This window comes from Schistocerca nitens, chromosome 12 (genome assembly GCF_023898315.1).
Source record: "Schistocerca nitens isolate TAMUIC-IGC-003100 chromosome 12, iqSchNite1.1, whole genome shotgun sequence".
Taxonomy (NCBI): Eukaryota; Metazoa; Arthropoda; class Insecta; order Orthoptera; family Acrididae; genus Schistocerca; species Schistocerca nitens.
Window position 1 is genome coordinate 128,044,995 of NC_064625.1, and position 22,245 is coordinate 128,067,239.

Here is a 22,245-nt window from a genome sequence, read left to right on the forward strand (position 1 = left end):
CATTCCTCAACAATAGCTGTAGTCGAGGAATAATGTTGTGAACAGCACTGTAAAGCATGTCCGGAGTTATGCTGAGGCATTGGCGTCGGATGTTGTCTTTCAGCATCCCTAGAGATGTCGGTCGATCACGATACACTTGCGACTTCAGGTAACCCCAAAGCCAATAATCGCACGAACTGAGGTCTGGGGACCTGGGAGGCCAAGCATGACGAAAGTGGCGGCTGAGCACACGATCAACACCAAACGACGCGCGCAAGAAATCTTTCACGCGTCTAGCAATATGGTGTGGAGCGCTATTCTGCATAAACATCGTTCGTTCCAGCAGGTGTTTATCAGGCAGGCTGGGGATGATGCGATTCTGTAACATATCGGCGTACCTCTCACCCGTCACGGTAGCAGTTACTGACGTTTTGCTGTCCTGCGCCATCTGTCGGACATTTTGTGAACTATTTTTTTTTTCTAATAAAACCCCATGTCATTCCAAGCATGTGCGTCAGTTTTTACCTCTCTATCTACATTATTCAGTGGTTTATTAAGTTTTCAAATTTATACTGACTTTTTGATCACCCGGTATGTCGATATGTTGAACGTAACGTTTCTATCGATACATCGGAATTTGGACTTACGATATTTTTATATTACATTTTTTCACAATTTTCGGTATAAATAGGAAGCCGTCCTTTTGAAATTATAGTTGTTTGCAGATGACACTGTCGTTTATCGACTGATAAAGTCATCAGAAGACCAAAACAAACTGCAAAACGATTTAGAAAAGATATCTGAATGGTGCGAATAGTGGCAGTTGACCCTAAATAAGGAAAAGTGTGAGGTCATCCACCTGAGTGGTAAAAGGAACTCGTTAAACTTCGGTTACACGATAAGTCAGTCTAATGTAAAAGCCGTAAATTCAACTAATTGCCTAGATATTACAATAAAGAACAACTTAAATTGGAAGTTTCAGAAAGGGTTCAAATGGCTCTGAGCACCATGGGCCTTAACATCTGAGGTCATCAGTCCCCTAGAACTTAGAACTACTTAAACCTAACTAATCTAAGGACATCACACATATCCATGCCCGAAGCAGGATTAGAACCTGCTACCGTAGCGGTCGCGCGGTTCCAGACTGAAGCGCCTAGAACCGCACGGCCACCCCTGCCGGCAAATTGGAAGGAACACATATAAAATGTTGTGGGGAAGGCTAACCAAAGGCTGCGTTTTATTGGCAGGACACTTAGAAAATGTAAGAGATCTACTAAGGAGACTGCCTACACTGCGCTTGTCCGTCCTCTTTCAGAATACTGCTGCAGGGTGTGGAAGCCTTACCAGATGGTACTGACCGAGTACATCGAAACAGTTCAAAGAAAGGCAGCACATTTTGTATTATCATGACCGCTACAGTCGCAGGTTCGAATCCTGCCTTGGGCATGGATGTGTGTGATGTCCTTAGGTTAGTTAGGTTTCAGTAGTTCTAAGCTCTAGGGGACTGATGACCTGAGATGTTAAGTCCTATAGTGCTCAGAGCCATTTTTTGAACCAAGCATTCAAAGATCGATCCTTCATGGAACTTGCCTCTTGTATTCAATCTCCTGATGTACGCTTTAACATTAGACTTGCTCTAAAAGCTAGCTCGACTCCAATGGCTACCAGTGTTCTCATTTCAATTGGCTCCATGATAATTTGGCAGGTTCGAGCAGCACCCACCAGAGAGCAGCCGCAGCAGCAACGACAGCAGCCGACCACTGCCCCAGCCCCGGGGCCACCACATCACTACCAGCAGCAGCAGCAGCAACAACAACAACAACAGCCGCAGCAGCCAGTTGCAGTCGCAGCGCCCGCCAGCAGCAGTGCGCCTGGTGGCGGGCCGGCGTACTACGGCGTCCAGCAGGTGCGGCGCATCGTCGTCTCCCAGCAGCAGCAGCAGGGCCAGGGCTACCAGTCAACGCGGCCCCAGCAGTACCAGGGACAACAACAGTACCAGAGCCAGGCAGCGCCGGGGCAGGCGCCCCGATACGTAGCCCCGCCCCAGCAACAACCTGCAAGCCCCAGGCCGCAGCAGCAGCCGCTGCTCAGGAGAATCGACAGCAGGCCACTGCTACTGCCCCAGCAGCAACAGCAACAACAACAACCACAGTACCAGCAACAACAACCACAACCACAACCACAACAGCAGTACCACTACCCTCAACAACAGCAAGTTTCACATCAGCAACAACAACAACCAACACAACAGTATCAGCAGCAACAACCACAACAAAAATACCAGCAATTGGTGCAACCACCACAACAAAACAAACAGCCACTTCAGCAGGGTCAGTTACAGCAACAACAGTACCAACCACAACAGTACCATCAGCCTCAGTTGCACCAGTCACAAACACAAGTTCAGCAGCAGCAACAACTACAACAGAATCTTGCCCACCCTCCATCAAACTATCAGACACGACCATTAGGTTTACAACCACAGCAGCAGCAACTGCAACAACAGATTCGGTACATTTCATCACCACAACAACAGCAGCAGCAGCAGCAGCAGCCACAACAGAGGCTAACAGTCACTACTCCCACACAGCCACGTCCTCTCCAGAGACTTCAACAGGTCGTTTATCGACAAGTGATTCAGCAACAGCCTGGAAAACTACAGTTTGCCCAGCAGCAGCAGGTGTACCATCAACAGCCACAAGCAACCCAGCAACAACAGCAGATCACCAGTCCCCAACAACCGGCCCTACAGCCTGCGAGGGATGTTCCTGCGCCGCAGAATGCTGCGCCACCCCTGGTGAATGGTGTAATGGGCGGAGAGCACTCCAGACTCCAGCACAACCAGAGTGGTCTCGGCAAACACAGGAGCTTCAGCGTCAGTGGCACCGCACCACCTCCCTCTGCAGCTGGCTCCCAGCCTGAGGAGGACAGGAGGAGGTCCATAGCAGTCGTCAGTGGTACCCAGGCTCAGCAGCAGAACCCAGGGTCTGCGAGCCAGGGACCGGGGCTCAAGCGGCAGTCGTCAGTCTTTGGTTTCATCAAACGAGCGAGGGAGCACTCTCAGAGCCGAGCAATGGACCAGCAGCAGCAGCAGCAGCAACAACAACAACAGTCGCAGGCACAACATCCCCTGCCTCCAGAACGGGAAGCGACACCCAGTGGTACTGGGGCTGGAATGGCACCGTCGTCATCTCCAGTGCCGCCGAGGGTAGCCAGTCAGCCGGAGGGCGATGGTCAACAACAGTCCAGCTCTCCAGCCAAGACTGTCCAAAATGGACAAGCTACATTAGTGAAAGATGATCAGAAGAAGCCAGACCAGCAGCCAGTAGTATCTCAAGCCAATAATGGAGCCACAACACAGCAGCAGCAAGCGCAAGCAGCAGTTCCGCAAACGTCTGGTGGCTCTAGTGAGAAGGAAAGTTCTGTATCATCAGGAGTAAAAGCTGAAGCGGAGCAGTCTAGCAAGGCTATTGCTGCTAAACCAGCTGCCACTCAGAAACTTCCTGCAGATGAGTCTTACAAATCTCAAGATGTATTGGTCAATGGTGAAATTGCTGAGTCTCTTTTTCAGCGTCCTGCATCCAGTCTCGAACACGATGACGACAAAGATGTAGTGGTCATGCAGGCTCCACACAACCATGTGAATGGTAAATATGATGGGGCTGGAGAGGCATCTGAAGATGATGATGATAAGGATGTTATCGTTGCTGGAAAAAAAAAGGCGGAGGATCGTCCAGCTAGCGCTATGGGAAAGGAGACTCCAGCAGGTCAAAGTAAGAAGGGGACTCCAAGTGACCTGGGTGGAAAAGAATCTCCAATATCTCAAGTGCCGAAGGAGTCTGCAGTGGCAACAGTAGGCAAGGAATCAGTGGTATCTTCAGAGGACAAAGAATCACATCTTCCCCCAGTAAGTACGCAGACGCCTCCTCCAGATTCTGGGAAAGACTCACCAGTGCTCGCAGTTGTGAAGGACTCGCCAACACCTCCAGTGCGCAAAGATTCGCCTGAAGGTAAAGTAGGAAAGGAGTCACCTGTACCTCCAGTGGGAAAGGCCTCTCCTGTTCCACCAATGAGCAAGGAATTGACTGCATCTACAGAGGGAAAAGAGTCGCCTTTGCATCCAGTAGGCAAAGAATCCCCTGAACCCCCACTGGGTAAGGAATCACCTGTACCTCCAGTGGGCAAGCAATCACCCTTACCTCCAGTAGTGGGTAAGGAATCACCTTTACCTCCAGCAGGCAAGGAATCACCTTTACCTCCAGCAGGCAAGGAATCACCTTTAGCAGGCAAGGATTCACCCTTACCTCCAGTGGGCAAGGATTCACCCTTATCTGCATTGGACAAGGAGTCGTCCTTACCTCTGGTGGGTAAAGAATCGCCCTTACCTCCATCAGGCAAAGAATCGCCTTTACCTCTACCAGGCAAGGAATCGCCTGTTCCCCTGTCAGGCAAGAAATCGCCCTTACTTCCAGCAACCAAGGATTCGCCCTTACCTCTGTCAGGCAAGGATTCGCCCTTACCTTCATCAGGCAAGGGTTCACCCTTACCTCCAGCAGGAAAGGATTCACCCTTACCTCCAGCAGGAAAGGATTCACCCTTACCTCCAGCAGGAAAGGATTCGCCCTTACCTCAACCAGGCAAGGATTCGCCCTTACCTCCACCAGGTAAGGAATCCCCTATACCTCCACCAGACAAGGAATCGCCCCTACCTTCGGTAGGAAAGGTTTCACCTTCACCTTCAGCAGGCAAGCAGACACCACAACCCCCAGCAGACAAGGAATCACCAGTGCCTCCATCACACAGAGATTCACCTGATCCTACAGCAGCTACACGAGTCTCAGCAAGTGAAAACTTATCAAGAGGGAATGGCACTGGGCCGGGGGACATCGAGACCTCGGCGGTGCTTGGTGGCAAAATGTCCCCCACTCCTCCAAGTGGGAGCAGGGAGGAGCAAAGAGCTTCACCAGGGCCGCTCTCGATGAGGTCAGGAAGCAGTTCTGGGAAGGTATCTCCAGTCAGCAAAGACACAGAGAAACCAGGAGTTCCAGTACCCACTGCAACAGATCAGAAGATGGAGCCCCATTCTCCGGAAACGAAGAAAGAGGAAGCTCCTCAGACGGCGGCGGCAACGGGGAAAATGGACGAGATCCCGGAGAGACAGATTTCGAATGGAGCTCCAACGCGAGGCACGGGCAGTTTGCAGCGAGAGCCTCCAGAACGAGACGCCGCTCGTTCACCCGAAGAAGCCAAGAGACGACCAGAAGAAGCGGACATTCCTGCATCACCGACTCCACGACCACTGTCAGCCAAATCAGCTGCACTTCCAGCTACCACAGCAGTTTCAACACCCGCTGGTACAGCACCGACACGGGAGGAGGACACGGCAGCAGAAGCGACGGAGGAAGAGCGGCAGGAGGTGCTGCAGGACGGTCGTATCGATGCGAAGCTGAAGGACAGGAAGTCCCCGACGACTCCACCTCCTTCGCCAGCGACCACAGTAGACGTCAAGGCCACTCGGGAAGAGGAAGGGGGGGAGAAGAAGGTGCACGAGGACGGCCCGAAGGAGCAACTTTTTTCAAGTCCCACAGCAGGAGTTGCAGCCAGCGGGTCTCCAGAACCAGTCGCCGCCAGACCACCATCTCGACCAGCACCAACTGCGGCGAGGGACAGCCCGGAGACGACTCCAGCGCCCCGGGTTTCTCCGGCAACTTGCCCGGCAAAGGGTGAATCTCCCACTAACGTTACTGCGACTAAGCCTCCGTTACTGACAGACGAGACACCTCAGAAAGATGACACGACAAAGGCAAAATCGAAGAGTCCGTCTCCGGACCTGCGAGAGCACTCCCCTCCTCCAGCCTCTTCTTCTCCAGATGTCGGAAAGCCACCTGTCTCCCCAGACATCAGGAAGCTCGCCTCGCCAGTGGCGGCGTCCAGCATAGAGGACCTCCCAGAGCGCGAACGCGAGCTCCTGCAGTCGATTGACTCGGTGAACGGGGCCGTGGACTCACGACCGCAGTCGGCCGCCCTCTTGAAGGAGCCCACACCGTCGCCGACAGTCCTGGACGGCAAGTCGAAGTCTCCGTCGCCGACGTCGCCCAAGTCACCGACGCCCACGGCTGCCAAATCCCCTCTGCCACCACCGGGCAAGTCTCCGACGATGAAGACACCGAGCCCGAAATCTGCGTCTCCGAAGCCTTCTTCGCCCGAAGCCAAAGAGGTTGGAGAGAAGGAGCTGCAAGCAGAGACTGAAAAACTCGATAAGGCTGGAACGTCTTCTCCAAAGGAGATGAAACAGTCGAGCCCTGTAGACACTAAGAAGCCCCCCACACCACTGGCAGAGGGCAGGTCTGCCACACCCGAGAAGGGTAAGGCGTCGCCAGTCACAGCCAAATCACCACCACCGGTGGACAAAAAGGTGCCATCACCACCTCCTACAGATGGGATGAAGAAGTCTCCATCACCTCCCATCACAACTCAGATGGTCTCACCAGTTCCAGCAACTGCTTCACCAACATCCAGAGGTAACGTAACTATTTTTTTACATTTCTGTTTCCAACATGCTCTCAACGAGAACTCTCATTTACTGATACTGCTCTCACCTACGATCTTTCTATCTGTATGTTATGATAGTTCCACTGTTATATTAAACTTCTCATGGTTAACATTTATTTTGCATGTATTTCAAAAAAAAGGTCAAAAACTGTCTCTTTTGTTTGTGCTTTTTGTGTGTACATTTTATCAACTTAATTTCTATCAAGATATCTATACAGGGTGTTACAAAATGGTACGGCCAAACTTTCAGGAAACATTCCTCACACACAAAGAAAGAAAATATGTTATGTGGACATGTGTCTGGAAACGCTTACTTTCCATGTTAGAGCTCGTTTTATTACTTCTCTTCAAATCACATTAATCATGGAATGGAAACACACAGCAACAGAACGTACCAGCGTGACTTCAAACACTTTGTTACAGGAAATGTTCAAAATCTCCTCCCTTAGCGAGGATACATGCATCCACCCTCCGTCGCATGGAATCCCTGATTCGCTGATGTAGCCCTGGAGAATGGCGTATTGTATCAGAGCCGTCCACAATACCAGCACGAAGAGCCTCTACATTTGGTACCGGGGTTGCGTAGACAAGAGCTTTCAAATGCCCCCATAAATGAAATTCAAGAGGGTTGAGGTCAGGAGAGCGTGGAGGCCACGGAATTGGTCTGCCTCTACCAATCCATCGGTCACCGAATCTGTTGTTGAGAAGCGTAGGAACACTTAGACTGAAATGTGCAGGAGCTCCATCGTGCATGAACCACATGTTGTGTCGTACTTGTAAAGGTACATGTTCTAGCAGCACAGGTAGAGTATCCCATATGAAATCATGATAACGTGCTCCATTGAGCGTAGGTGGAAGAACATGGGGCCCAATCAAGACATCACCAACAATGCCTGCCCAAACGTTCGCAGAAAATCTGTGTTGATGACGTGATTGCACAATTGCGTGCGGATTCTCGTCAGCCCACACATGTTGATTGTGAAAATTTACAATTTGATCACGTTGGAATGAAGCTTCATCCGCAAAGAGAACATTTGCACTGAAATGAGGATTGACACATTGTTGGATGAACCATTCGCAGAAGTGTACCCGTGGAGGCCAATCAGCTGCTGATAGTGCCTGCACACGCTGTACATGGTACGGAAACAACTGGTTCTCCCGTAGCACTCTCCATACAGTGACGTGGTCAACGTTACCTTGTACAGCAGCAACTTCTCTGACGCTGACATTAGGGTTATCGTCAACTGCACGAAGAATTGCCTCGTCCATTTCAGGTGTCCTCGTCGTTCTAGGTCTTCCCCAGTCTTTAGTCATAGGCTGGAATGTTCCGTGCTCCCAAAGACGCCGATCAATTTCTTCGAACGTCTTCCTGTCGGGACACCTTCGTTCTGGAGATCTGTCTCGATACAAACGTACCGCGCCACGGCTATTGCCCCGTGCTAATCCATACATCAAATGGGCATCTGCCAACTCCGCATTTGTAAACATTGCACTGACTGCAAAACCACGTTCGTGATGAACACTAACCTGTTGATGCTACGTACTGATGTGCTTTATGTTAGTACTGTAGAGCAATGAGTCGCATGTCAACACAAGCAAGCTTCAATTGGGCCAACCGGCGGTGAATCGAGGAAGTACAGTACATACTGTCGAAACTAAAATGAGCTCTAACATGGAAATTAAGCGTTTCCGGACGTATGTCCAAATAACATCTTTTCTTTATTTGTGTGTGAGGAATGTTTCCTGAAAGTTTGGCCGTGCCTTTTTTGTAACAACCTGTATATGGGGAGTGGTTTTTATGCTTTGACTTCATTTCATCTGACATGACAATTTTATAACGAGTTTTACAACCTACATGACAGTTCGAATATTTTGTATAATCAGTGATATGAACTGTAGGCTCCACCCTCCCCCTCCCCCTTATTATGGTTTCCCCTTAGATCTGGTGATGGCAGCATGAGATTGTTCAAACTGGTCATGCTGAAACTGTGAAAAGTGTCTACTGTGCGAGTGTGTAAAAACGTGTGGTCGCCATAACGGATCTCCCCACAGCACTGCATGTGTACGTTACACAATAAATAATACACTTTCACTACAAAAAAATTCAAGATGACCGATTTTGAAAATCGGTGAAGAGGGACATGTGTCCCATGAAATTAAATGGATCCATTTTTCACTGAATCTAGGATTTTCAGTTAAATTTTTAATTTTAGAATGATTTTCTCAGGTTAAGAAATATGGAGAAAATTGTAACAAATCACTTCCAAAACACACCACTCTCGTGACAATCAAAAACATGAAATATTGCACACAAATTTTCAACATTTGAAGATGTCTTTGACATACCACACACCATTGTTTTCTATATTCCACGAAGTTTTCTGGAGAGTGTACATAGACACTACATAGACATTATTTACAAACCAGCAGAAGCACTGAGGTGTGCAGTAATGTTTCAAAACAATGCCTTTGGTTTACAGGAAAACACAATTAGTTATTTCACACGTTCTTGGAATGGAGAAGATGGTGATTTGATCTGATTTTCGTGAAACAGAGGCACCATAAACACAAGACGACCCTCACAGCCTTCTACATATCCATCCCATGCGCCATAGTATTTTTCTCCAAGTTCCGAAAGCTTCTCACTAGACGCTAGCTCCAGACAGGTATGAGATGTACACGTCCCAACGCCCGAAAGTGGGTACTACTTCAGTGGGACGTATGTGACCCATGTACCACAAAAAGGTTAGCATTTTTGCTAGGTTCATTTCCCAATTCCGCATTAGAGAATGTGGTACACAAACAGCTAAAATAAGATGACATACAGAACAGAGTTCACAAGGTTCACAGCCGTTCCCCCCTTAGGTTACCAGGAAGATTGTAGCCTGAGAAAGGGCATCCATCCATAAAGCTAAGTTATGAAAGCAGACTCCGTACTAGACTGGATAAACTCCAGGGAAACGAAAGATTTACCATTTATGTGTCTATCCTTCACTAACCGCGTACCAGTTCAGTATTTAGAATGTCTAGCTTACTATTTGATTTTTTTCCGTTTTGAAAAGTTTTCGTAGAGTGATTTTGCAGCGCCGTGGCTTCACTTCAGCATGTGTTCATTATTCTCAGACAAAAACCTCAACATTCCAGCAAACGATAGGAAGATATGAATAACGAGTTCCAAAGGGATGAATGAACGTTATACAGTATTGATAATTCTGCTCAAGGTGCCATGAGGAGTCTCCCATTTGAAAACCTCAACAACAGTATTAACAAAAAAGTACATTTTATTTATTTTAAATATAGCCTATCACCTTAATGAGCCATTAGTCTTACATTACTACCTGAAAGCAATTGTACATGTAGCATAGCCATTCCCGTCATTAATTCTTGGAGTACTTACTACATATTACTGATACTGTTACTAGAACAGGCCAGCAGACTACGGCTTCCGCAGTGTGCAGTCTCTACACTCGTTTCTTCTTCTAATTAGTCATGAATTGAGTTACTAATTTATCCTTTGAAACTATCCTTACAATTACAATAAGAGCAATAAAAACCTGATAATATTAATAAAGTAACAAATACAACATCCAAAGTGAAATTAGGGGGGGGGGGAGATGTGATTGATGATTTGCTCCTTCGTTGTGGCCTGTATCCTGTATTCCTGTTATATTCTGCATTTCACAATATTCTTCTTCCTCCACCCAAAACACCGCCACTTCATTCCATATCTAGAGATCAAGTGGAGATATCCCAAGTGTTATCTACAACAACTAACACAGTACCAAAATTCCTGTCAACTGAAGAATTACTCTGCATTGCATCCTATTAACTCTAAATGCTATTGTTGTTACTTCAAAGTGAGAACTGCATTCGTTCACACACAGCTCATTGCCATTGCAGAGTCGCCGGTACCTGACAAACGAGCCGAGACGCCAGGCCCCACTGCAGCTCCTGAGCGGGGCCCCACACCGGAGGAAGTGGCCAAAGTGTCCCCGGGAGCCAAATCGCCCTCGCCGACCGGCAAGGCCAGTCCGGCACTGGCCGGCAAAGTCAGCCCTGCGCCAGCAGACAAAGAGAGTCCTGCACCAGCTGACAAAGCCAGCCCCACACCAGCCGACGCAGCCAGTCCCGCACCAGGTGATGCCGTCAGCCCTGCACCAGCTGACAAAGCCAGCCCCACACCAGCTGACAAAGCCAGCCCCACACCCGCTGACAAAGCCAGCCCCACACCTGCTCACAAAGCCAGCCCCACACCAGCTGACAAAGCCAGCCCCACGACGGCCGACGGGGCCGAGTCACCTCCACCGGCAGAGCCAGACAAGGGGCCCGAGGAGGACACGGTCCGGCAGGTGCAGGTCGAGATCGAGGACGCGCAGGCGCTGGCCAACGGGAAGCTCTCGTCGCCGGAGGAGGAGGACGCGGGGTCCAAGAAGCCGGGGCTGGTGAACGGCGTGGTGAAGCCTACCAAGCTGCAGGTGACCTCCGCCACCTCTGCGGCGACAAAGCCCACAGCAGGTGACACCAGGAGGCGGCCCCTGCGCCGACGGGCCAAGGATCCCGCAAGCACCAGCGCGAGGAAAGGTGCGCGCTCGCACCCCCCGCCACCCGCCTCCGCCAGTTGCTTGAGCCGACCCTCCCAGCACCTGCACCACCACCACCACCACCAGCGTCCCGCTGCCGCTACCCGCCACAGGCCGCCCAGAGCTGCTTCTCTCTCACGTTTGCTTTGTCTGTTGACAGGTCAGTCCAGTCCCCCAGCCGAACAGTCGGAATGCCCAAATAAAGCCACGCCGCCTGCTCTCTGTGTGCTCCTGCTGGCCGCCTGCGCTCTGCGTGTGTCGTCACTCTGGCGAATAACGCGGGTCTAGGGCAGGGTCTTCCCCGAGGCTGCACATGTAACTGAGGCGAACACACAAATGACGATCCCACGGGGAAATGCCGAATGTGGCAGTGGTCTAGTGGAATATACAGCTAAACTTATATTTATCCTAATCAAAATATCCACGGGTGTACTGCCAGTCTGCAGTGTCCAGTGCCCGTTGGACACTGTACACCGGCAGTACACCCGTGGATATTTTGACTATCAAATACGCCGGGAGAAACTCAAGAATCATATATTTATCCTTGCTGTACGGAACTGTCAGCCACAGTTTTATAAATTTACAAAATATCACTCTTTACTAATATTTATTAAGACTATGCGTTTGAGAGTAGTAAAGTCAGATGTGCATTAATCTGAAGTAACTGAACGCAGTACGTTGTCCTCGATGGTGAGTGTTCATCGGAGGTGAGGGTATCATCTGGAGTGCCACAGGGAAATGTGGTAGGTCCGCTGTTGTTTTCTATCTACATAAATGATCTTTTGGATAGGGTGGATAGCAATGTGCGGCTGTTTGCTGATGATGCTATGGTGTACGGGAAGGTGTCGTCGTTGAGTGACTGTACGAGGATACAAGATGACTTGGACAGGATTTGTGATTGGTGTAAAGAATGGTAGCTAACTCTAAATATAGATAAATGTACATTAATGCAGATGAATAGGAAAAGAATTCCGTAATGTTTGAATACTCCATTAGTAGTGTACCGCTTGACACAGTCACATCGATTAGATATTTGGGCGTAACGTTGCAGAGCGATATGAAGTGGGACATACATGTAATGGCTGTTGTGGGGAAGGCGGATAGTCGTCTTCGGTTCATTGGTAGAATTTGGGAAGATGTGGCTCATTTGTAAAGGAGACCGCTTATAAAACACTAATACGACCTATTCTTCAGTACTGCTCGAGCGTTTGGGATCCCTATCAGGTCGGATTGAGGCAGGACATAGAAGCAATTCAGAGGCGGGCTGCTAGATTTGTTACTGGTAGGTTTGATCATCACGCGAGTGTTACGGAAATGCTTCAGGAACTCGGGTGGGAGTCTCTGGAGGAAAGGAGGCGTTCTTTTCGTGAATCGCGACTGAGGAAATTTAGAGAACCAGCATTTGAGGCTGACTGCAGTACAATTTTACTGCTGCCAACTTAAATTTGCGGAAAGACCACTAAGATAAGATAAGAGATATTAGGGTTTGTAGAGAGGCATATAGGCAGTCATTTTTCCCTCGTTCTGTTTGGGAGTGGAACAGGAAGAGAAGATGCTAGTTGTGGTACGAGCTACCCTCCGCCACGCACCGTATGGTGGATTGCGGAGTATGTATGTAGATGTAGATGTAGAAGTGTGGCGAAAGTTATTTTCTGGGTGTGCCATTGAGATTATGCATCGAAATTTAATCATTTTTGCTGCAAATTTATCTGCATCGCATAAAGATAAACATAACACAGCCACAATTATTTTCTGCGTGAGTCATTGGGGTTATGTATCGAAATTTAATCATTTTTGCTGCAAATTTATCTGCATGGCACAGAGATGAATATAGTTTCACATTGAGATGTTTACTTTACATTACATAGGATGGAGCTACAGAAGAAGGCTGAAGATTAGACGGATAGATCACATAGCCAATGAGGAGGGACTGAATAGAACTGCAAGGAAACGAAATTTGTGACACAACTTGACTATAAGAAGGGGTCGGTTGATAGGACACTTCCTGAGACATGAAGGGATCATCAGTTTATTACTGGAGGAAAGTATTGGAGATGAGGAGTATTGGAGATGAGGGGGGTTGGGTAAACATTGTAGAGGAAGATCGAGAGATGAGTAAAATAAGCAGGTTCAATGGGTGTAGGTTGTAGTGGTACTAATGGGTCTAACCACTAATGGACTTAACATTTGAGGTCATCAGCACCCTAGACTTAAAACTACTTAAACCTAACCTAAGGACATCACACACATCCATGCCCGAGGCAGGATTCGAACCTTCGACCGTAGCAGCAGCGCGGTTCCGCACTCAAGCGCCTAGAACCGCTCGGCCACAGCGGCCGGCTTGTAGTGGTTATCCAGTGATAAAGAGACTTGGACAGGACAGAGTAACATGGAGAACTCCTTCAGACCATTCTTCAGCCTGAAGGCAACAACAACAACAGTGAATATTGTCTTCCAAGAGGTACGGGCCTTGCAACAGTACACCACGGTTCTACAGTCACTGTGGGGTCATTCCAGGTGCATTCGCCTCAGTTACAAGTGGCCAAGGAGAGGAGATCATTGTCCCTACCTCTGTTATTCCTCTGTGCTTTTCACGTTTTTATCTTCCTATGCTGCGTATACATTTTTTCTTACTATCTCCTACTTCTCGTTTTAATTTTTTATACCTTTGCTCTATTTTTGGTGTGCTACTTTACTATATCTCCTTATATTTGATTTATTCATCAATTTATTTTTGTTTTCAGCTCCTCCACAAACCCTGTGTGTTGTGCCTGCAACCCTACACCTTCAGCGAACGCTTGACGTCCGAGGCGTAAACAAAGATTGCTATAGCATCCTCCGCCAATCGCTTCAAGCTCCTGCCACCACCGTTCTGCTCTCTCTCTGTATTCCCCTCGTCCTGTTTCCGTTATTTTGTTGCGATCGATCTTTTGTTTCTGACAGTGTCGCCACAAGCTTCGGCGTCCCTCCTGCGACGTCCACAGTAAGTCTGTACAAAATACTCCGTACGAAAGAGTTTTTTTAAAGGTCTAGAAAAGGCTTCTTGTACATTTGTAGACTACTCTACGTAAAAGTATAGTTAAGAAGATATTTGGAAATTCCATTTAAGCCGTAAAACATGTGTGTCATTTTCCTGACGCCATTTCCCATACTAATCGGCAATTCTGGTTCCATCTCTTCCAGAGGGTGATCATGACAGCGGCGTAGACGAGACCACACAGGGAACAGTAAGTACAGCTCACACACGTTTCTCTGACAGTCGAAGACATGTAGAGATTTTTAGTTGGCCAGTAATCACCAATGGCAATCCATGTAGGGAGATTTTTAGTTGGGCAGAAATCACCAATGTAGTTCCATGAGGTTCAGTACTGGGTCCACTACCATCAGTATTCGCACAGTACTGAGTAAAATTGTAAATCACAGAAGCATGCATTTTTAAAGTTTTTGTCTGATGATTTCACAAAAATACGAGGGTGAGCAAAATGAAAACCTTAAATATTTTTTTAAATATTATTTATTGTGCAGAAGTGGTACAAAGCTGTATCACTTTTCAACATAATCTCCCCCACGCTCAATGCAAGTCCTGCAGCGCTTACAAAGTGCATAAATGCCTTTAGAAAAAGATTCTTTTTGGTAGTCCGCGCAACCGCTCCTGCACCGTGTGGCGTACCTCCTCATCAGAAGAACTTCTTTCCTCCCATTGCGTCTTTGAGTGGTTCAGACATATGGAAATCACTTGGGGCAAGGTCTGGCGAGTATGGTGGATGAGGAAGACACTCAAAATGCAGGTCTGTGATTGTTGCAACCGTTGTACGGGCAGTGTGGGGCCTTGCATTGTCATGTTGCGAAAGGACACCTGCTGACAGCAATCCACGTCTCTTCGATTTGATTGCAGGCCGCAGATGAGTTTTTAGATCTGTGTTGATGCACTGGTGACAGTGGTCCCTCTAGGCATGTAATGCTCCAAAATGACGCCTTTTTCGTCCAAAAAAGAGAGTCAGCATAACCTTCCCAGCTGATGGTTCTGTTCGAAACTTCTTTGGTTTCGGTGATGAGGAATAGCGCCATTCTTTGCTCGCTCTCTTCGTTCCCGGTTGGTGAAGTGAACCCAGGTTTCGTCCTCAGTAACTATTCTTGCAAGGAAGCCTTCACCTTCTCGTTCAAAGCGTCGAAGAAGTTCTTCGCAAGCATCAACACGTCGTTCTCTCATTTCAGGAGTCAGCTGGCGTGGCACCCATCTTGCAGACACTTTGTGAAACTGGAGCACGTCATGCACAATGGGGTGTGCTGACCCATGACTAATCTGTAAGCATGCTGCAATGTCATTCAGTGTCACTCGGCGGTTTTCCTTCACTACGGCTTCAACTACTGCAATGTTCTGTGGAGTCACAACTCGTTGTGCCTGACCTGGACGAGGAGCATCTTCCACTCAAGTCACACCATTTGCGAACTTCCTACTCCATTCGTAGACTTGCTGCTGTGTCGAACATGCATCACCGTACTGAACCGTCATTCGTCCATGAATTTCAATAGGTTTCACACATTCACTACGCAGAAACCGAAGAACAGAACGCTGTTCTTCCCTGGTGCAAGTCGCAAGTGGGGCAGCCATCTTTATACTGATACTGCGACGATATGTGTGCATCTGCAGTATGCTGCCACCTATGGGCGATTCTCCACGCTTTTTCAGCACGCTTACCAACGTACAAGATAACGGCACGAAATTTCGATGTGTTACTACAAATTTAAGGTTTTCATTTGACTCACCCTCGTATATACTCTTAACAGTTGGCAGAGTTTAGAGTAGCATGTTAAAATTTAATTTTCGAACTTTCTCTTTTCTTATTTGCTCTCAAGATCCTCATCCTTATTGTCCCTCTTCAACACCCGGTAGTTGTCGCACCACTGAACAATTTGAGGTAGGGAACCTGGGCTCAGAGAAGGCAGCTTAAGGAGATATGGAAGTAAACTTGTGTACCATCTTATTTACAACTAACATGCGTACAAGTTTACATGTACTGTGCTGGTTATTTATATGTACTACTGTGACGTGCGTACTGTAAGACCTTCAGTGCACACACCATCAAATTATTTGACTTGTCGCTCTAACGAAGTAGGCAAGTGTCAGCAATATGTCTTGTGGTCTTGTCGTGGCGTGTTTATCTTCTGCCATTAGGTCAGACTACAGAAATGCCACTTGCGCGCTTAGATTAGCAGATTGACGGTGACCAACTTTAAACAGAACTTGATTAATTTTCACACACATATTACAATAATAAGCATAAACTTTACCTTACTTGGTTCTGGATGCTATTTACAATTGACAGTCTGAAGTTCCTTTGGTATTGGTACGTTAATCTTATTCTCACATATATCTCTGATACTTGACAAAAGTGTCTATACATTTATCTTCATGGCTATGTAGAGGAATATGGTAATCTTATTTGGCGCAGACTGAAACTTGACTATAGACTGGTACAGACAAATGTAGAACTCGTACAGACTGGTACAGACCAATGCAGACTGGTACAGACTGGTGCAGACAAATGCAGACTGACTCATCGGAGGTCTGTACACTCGTTATAATGCCTCACGCGTTCAGGTATCACTGCGCGAGTGTGATCCCCGAGGAGAAAAGTTTCTACATTAGCAGCAATCTCACTGGCTGCGTTACATATTAATACGCGGATCGGCGGAAGCAGAATTTGGTCCGTCTCTATGGCAGCGCCATCTCGTAGTGCGGAGACGGACGAGCGCTGCGCCTGCGCTGTTGTGCTTAGCGGGGCGCGCTCTGGTGGGAAAGTTGTGTACGCGCTGACTACGCAGGACTATGTACACAACAACTACGTAATTTCCTGAGAGGAAACAAGGAGGACCAGCCTGATTACTAGGAAGTTTACTGACGAGGCCTCATTTGATCATGATGGTATTGGGGACAACAGGAATAGCCATGTGTGGGATGAGTAAAACCCTCACGCTGTAGCTGAGTCACACCATCAGGTACCTTTTGCTGTGAATATCTGGGGCTGCATTGTAAGCGACAATCTCACTGGGCCGTATCTTCTACGTGGCCATCTGAATTGCCACCTATACGTGAGGTTCGTGCAAGTTCTACCTCAGTTGCTGGAGAACATACCCTTGGCTCTTCGCGAGAGGATGTGGGTACAACATGACAATGCACTGCCTCAGTTAATTGTGGATGTCTGTAACCAGCTCAGTGCAGTATTTCCTGGCCGCTGGTTTGGAAGAGGAGGTCCTGTTTCCTGGCCGGCTGAGGTCACTCGATCTGAATCCCCTTGATTATTTCCTATGGGGATATCTAAAGTGCCGGCCGCTGTGGCCGAGCGGTTCTAGCCGCTTGCTTCAGTCCGGAACCGCGCTGCTGCAGGTTGTCCTTAGTTAGGTTTAAGTAGTTCTAAGTCTAGGGGACTGATGACCTCAAACGTTAAGTCCCATAGTGCTTAGAGCCATTTGAACCAATATCTAAAGTCACTTGTGTATGAGACCCCAGTGGATAGGGCGATGGAATTAGTTGCCAGAATTGTAGCTGTCCGTGATGTTATTCGAAACAAACCAGGGGAACTTGTCAGGTTCTGTCAGAATCGTGATTGCTGATGTCATCCTTGGATTGAGGCTGATGGTCGTCAGTTTTACCACATTTTGTAAGCTACAATCATTGCGTCAGTGACGGTATTTGCAATCAACTATAACTAATGTAAACAAAAATGTACACAGTAATGTGATTTTATTACTATTATCTCCTTAAGGTGGCTTCTCCGACCTCGGGTTCTCTACCTCAAATATCCTCTATATCCTGTTAAATTTTTGCACGCTTTTACGGGAACACCCTGCGTTTTTATAGTTATTGATTTATTTTTAGGCATATGCTGAACCGAGCGAGGTGGCGCAGTGATTAGCACACTGGACTCGCATTCGGGAGGACGACGGTTCAATCCCGTCTCCAGCCATCCTGATTTAGGTTTTCCGTGATTTCCCTAAATCGTTTCAGGCAAATGCCGGGATGGTTCCTTTGAAAGGGCACGGCCGATTTCCTTCCGAATCCTTCCCTAACCTGAGCTTGCACTCCGTCTCTAATGACCTCGTTGTCGACGGGACGTTAGACACTAACCACCACCACCAGCATATGCTGAAACCGCTACAAGCAGTTGTCAACATTATGAGGAAGATGTCATGTTTAATTTTCAAGCATTCCCTTTTTTGATTGCCTGTCAGAAACTTCAACTTTACTGCCCCTCGTTAATATCGAACAGTTTTATTACATTAATACCGTTTTATCTTTTCTGGTAGCTTAACGCCCTAGTGGAAGCGTTCTCTCAGATCTTCGAGGAAGTAGTCAATAAGTGAGTGTATGGAGTGTTACAACTCAGCTTCATGAAATTTTCCAATGTGCAACTGAAAGAAAAACAGCCCTCGGTCACTATTTTTAACAAATTAACCTGGTTTCAACACTGCTAGGAGTGTCTTCCTCAGGATTTATGTCAGAGAATGGTCTATATCCTATAACATGGTCACAGATATTTAAGATAAAGAGTCCGTTTTGCAACCTGCACCACGCAAGTAACGAGCAGCCCTTAGTGGCTCGCCATCCCAGTTTTCTCTATCTTAAATATCTTTGTGACTAATGCCCTTTTGGCATATTTATTATTTTTTAAATGACATATAAGTACTGTCAGTCTTTTACGATGATTCCGTACTTATACCCTATCATACGTTTTAGTCATAATTCTGTCACCATATTACAGAATATAGACCTTTCTTTGATTTAAATTCTGAGGAAGACACTCCTAGCAGTGTTGAAACCAGGTTAATTTGTTAAAAATAGTGACCGAGGGCTGTTTTTCTTTCAATTGTAACCATTCACGGTCTCTGAACGTGAAGCCATGTAAAAAATTTTCCATTGTAGTTTTTACAATGTTTTGATATTTTAATGTTATTCCATAAAACGATTTATGTTACGGATCTGTAGGTAATCCGTGCATCTTTTTCCCTAGCTACGATAGTGAGGGAAGCTAAAGAAATAAAATCTGTGCCACAGCCAGGGCTTCAGTCCAGGTCTCCTTGCTTCTTGTTGTTGTTGTTGTTGTGGTCTTCAGTCCTGAGACTGGTTTGATGCAGCTCTCCATGCTACTCTATCCTGTGCAAGCTTCTTCATCTCCCAGTACCTACTGCAACCTACATCCTTCTGAATCTGCTTAGTGTATTCATCTCTTGGTCTCCCTCTACGATTTTTACCCTCCACGCTGCCCTCCAATGCTAAATTTGTGATCCCTTGATGCCTCAGAACATATCCTACCAACCGATCCCTTCTTCTAGTCAAGTTGTGCCACCTCTTCTCCCCAATCCTATTCAGTACCTCCTCATTAGTTACGTGATCTAACCATCTTATCTTCAGCATTCTTCTTTAGCACCACATTTCAAAAGCTTCCATTCTCTTCTTGTCCATACTAGTTATCGTCCATGTTTCACTTCCATACATGGCTACACTCCATAAAAATACTTTCAGAAACGACTTCCTGACACTTGAATCTATACTCGATGTTAACAAATTTCTCTTTTTCAGAAACGATTTCCTTGCCATTGTCAGTCTACATTTTATATCCTCTCTACTACGACCATCATCAGTTATTTTACTCCCTAAATAGCAAAACTCCTTTACTACTTTAAGTGTCTCATTTCCTAATATAATTCCCTCAGCATCATCCGATTTAATTTGACTACATTCCATTATCCTCGTTTTGCTTTTGTTGATGTTCATCTTATATCCTCCTTTGAAGACACTGTCCATTCCGTTCAACTGCTCTTCCAAGTCCTTTGCTGTCTCTGACAGAATTACAATGTCATCGGCGAACCTCAAAGTTTTTACTTCTTCTCCATGAATTTTAATACCTACTCCGAATTTTTCTTTTGTTTCCTTGACTGCTTGCTCAATATACAGATTGAATAACATCGGGGAGAGGCTACAACCCTGTCTCACTCCCTTCCCAACCACTGCTTCTCTTTCATGCCCCTCGACTCTTATAACTGCCATCTGGTTTCTGTACAAATTGTAAATAGCCTTTCGCTCCCTGTATTTTACCCCTGACACCTTTAGAATGTGAAAGAGAGTATTCCAGTCAACATTGTCAAAAGCTTTCTCTAAGTCTAAAATGCTAGAAATGTAGGTTTGCCTTTCCTTAATCTTTCTTCTAAGATAAGTCATAAGGTCAGTATTGCCACACGTGTTCCAGTATTTCTACGGAATCCAAACTGAACTTCCCCGAGGTCGGCTTCTACCAGTTTTTCCATTCGTCTGTAAAGAATTCTCGTTAGTATTTTGCAGCTGTGACTTATTAAACTGACAGTTCGGTAATTTTCACATCTCTCAACACCTGCTTTCTTTGGGATTGGAATTATTATATTCTTCTGGTAGTCTGAGGGTATTTCACCTGTCTCATACATCTTGCTCACCAGATGGTAGAGTTTTGTCTCCTTGCTTACTAGATAGAAATGCTAGCGATTACACCTCCACAGCATAATGCGGAAATCCTGTACGGCGCGTGAGGTAGCCGCGTGGCCTAGGGCGCGTTGCCACGGTTCGCGCGGCTCCCCGGTCCTCCTCCGGGCTTGTGTGTGTGTGTATGTTGTCCACAGCGTAAGTTGGTTTAAGTCAGATTAAGTTGTGTCTACGTCTAGGGACCGATGACCTCAGGAGTTTGTTCCCACAGGAACTTACCACCACCAGCACCCAATACTGTACGTCAGGTGCAGGTGATCTATAGATCTTATTATGTCCAACGCTGGGGTGCTACTCCAGTGCTGGAGAGGCTCGGCAGTAGTGACGATTTAAGAAGGAGAAATAAGCTCAAAATGTGAATTGAAGTTTCTGTTGAGGAGGGCATCGGACTTTGGTAGGCTGAGCAGCAAGGTCAACTATTCTGCTCTGGTGGTATAATGCCTATCATTTCTGCCTAGTTAGTAAAAGACCTTTGTTCAAGTCCCAGCTGTAGCACAAACTTTAATTCATTTCTTCAGCTTCCATATTATCGTAGATAAAGATGAGACTCAAATGCAGAATGAGATTTTCACTCTGCAGCGGAGTGTGCGCTGATATGAAACTTCCTGGCAGATTAAAACTATGTGCCGGACCGAGACTCGATCTCGGGACCTTTGCATTTCGCGGGCAAGTACTCTACCACTGCTCACTCCAGTGCTCATTCCAGCACTGGAAGGTAGGAGACGAATTACTGGTAGAAGTAAAGCTGTGAGGAGGCGGCGTGAGTCGTGCTTGAGTAGCTCAGCTGACGCCGGCACGGTAGCTCAGCGTGTTCGGTCAGAGGGTTTAGCTACCCCCTGTAATAAAAAAACTGAGTAAACGGGTCAACGAACAACTTGAACGAGTGTCATCGGACGTCCGCCACGAACAGATTCAACGAACAATATAGAACAAAATGAGATTGAAAAAAAAAAAAAAAAAAAAAAAAAAAGCTGGTAGAGCACTTGCCCGCGAAATGCAAAGGTCCCGAGTTCGAGTCTCGGTCCGGCACAAAGTTTTAATCTGCCAGGAAGTTTCATGAGATTCAAATGTCTCGAGGAAAATTTAATTGTAAGATTTTCCCCTAACATTTATTCGCAAATTCTATGCCCCTCGGATTGGATGCCCTCGGGCAGTAGGTCAAATCTCTGTACAGATACCTTTTGAAAGTGCTCAACAGAGGTGGCAGTGAGGAGGTTGTTACAGAACTGGGAGGTCATTTTATTCAAACATGTCATTGTTGCACCTCCTCCCCATGCCCTCGACCACCCACAGAAGAGCGCGAAGCAGAATGGCTGAAAAAGCGTAAAGACCCTTTGCTGCTTCGGATCACGTTCAAATTTTGTCGAATGATTTTGATCGGTCTCTAGGGTTCCTCCCTGTGTACCAGAGCAAAAATTGCGGTCGCACTGTACTCAGAAAGGGTCAGATCACTTTCAGTAGGGCTGCAGACCCACATTGTCTTTAGAGTAAGGTTGAATCTCGCTGGGGGTGTCAGTTGACAAGAAGATTGTGCAGTTGCTCATCAGACTGACAACTGTCATTTTCAACCGCAAAATCTGTGGGAATCAACGCCCCAAGGGGAGGGGCGGTTTCACTGGC

At 47.0% G+C, this 22,245-nt stretch overlaps 1 protein-coding gene across 1 annotated transcript in view; it reads left to right on the forward strand.

Moving 5' to 3' along the window:
- The first annotated feature begins 1,636 nt into the window (after positions 1-1,636).
- The window catches only part of LOC126214954 (nascent polypeptide-associated complex subunit alpha, muscle-specific form-like), a 269,173-nt gene continuing 248,564 nt past the window's right edge, over positions 1,637-22,245 (forward strand). The window contains exons 1-3 of the mRNA XM_049941590.1: positions 1,637-6,500; positions 10,432-11,112; positions 14,295-14,338. Coding sequence (XP_049797547.1) covers positions 1,637-6,500; positions 10,432-11,112; positions 14,295-14,338 — 5,589 coding nt within the window. The remainder of the gene's footprint in view (positions 6,501-10,431; positions 11,113-14,294; positions 14,339-22,245) is intronic.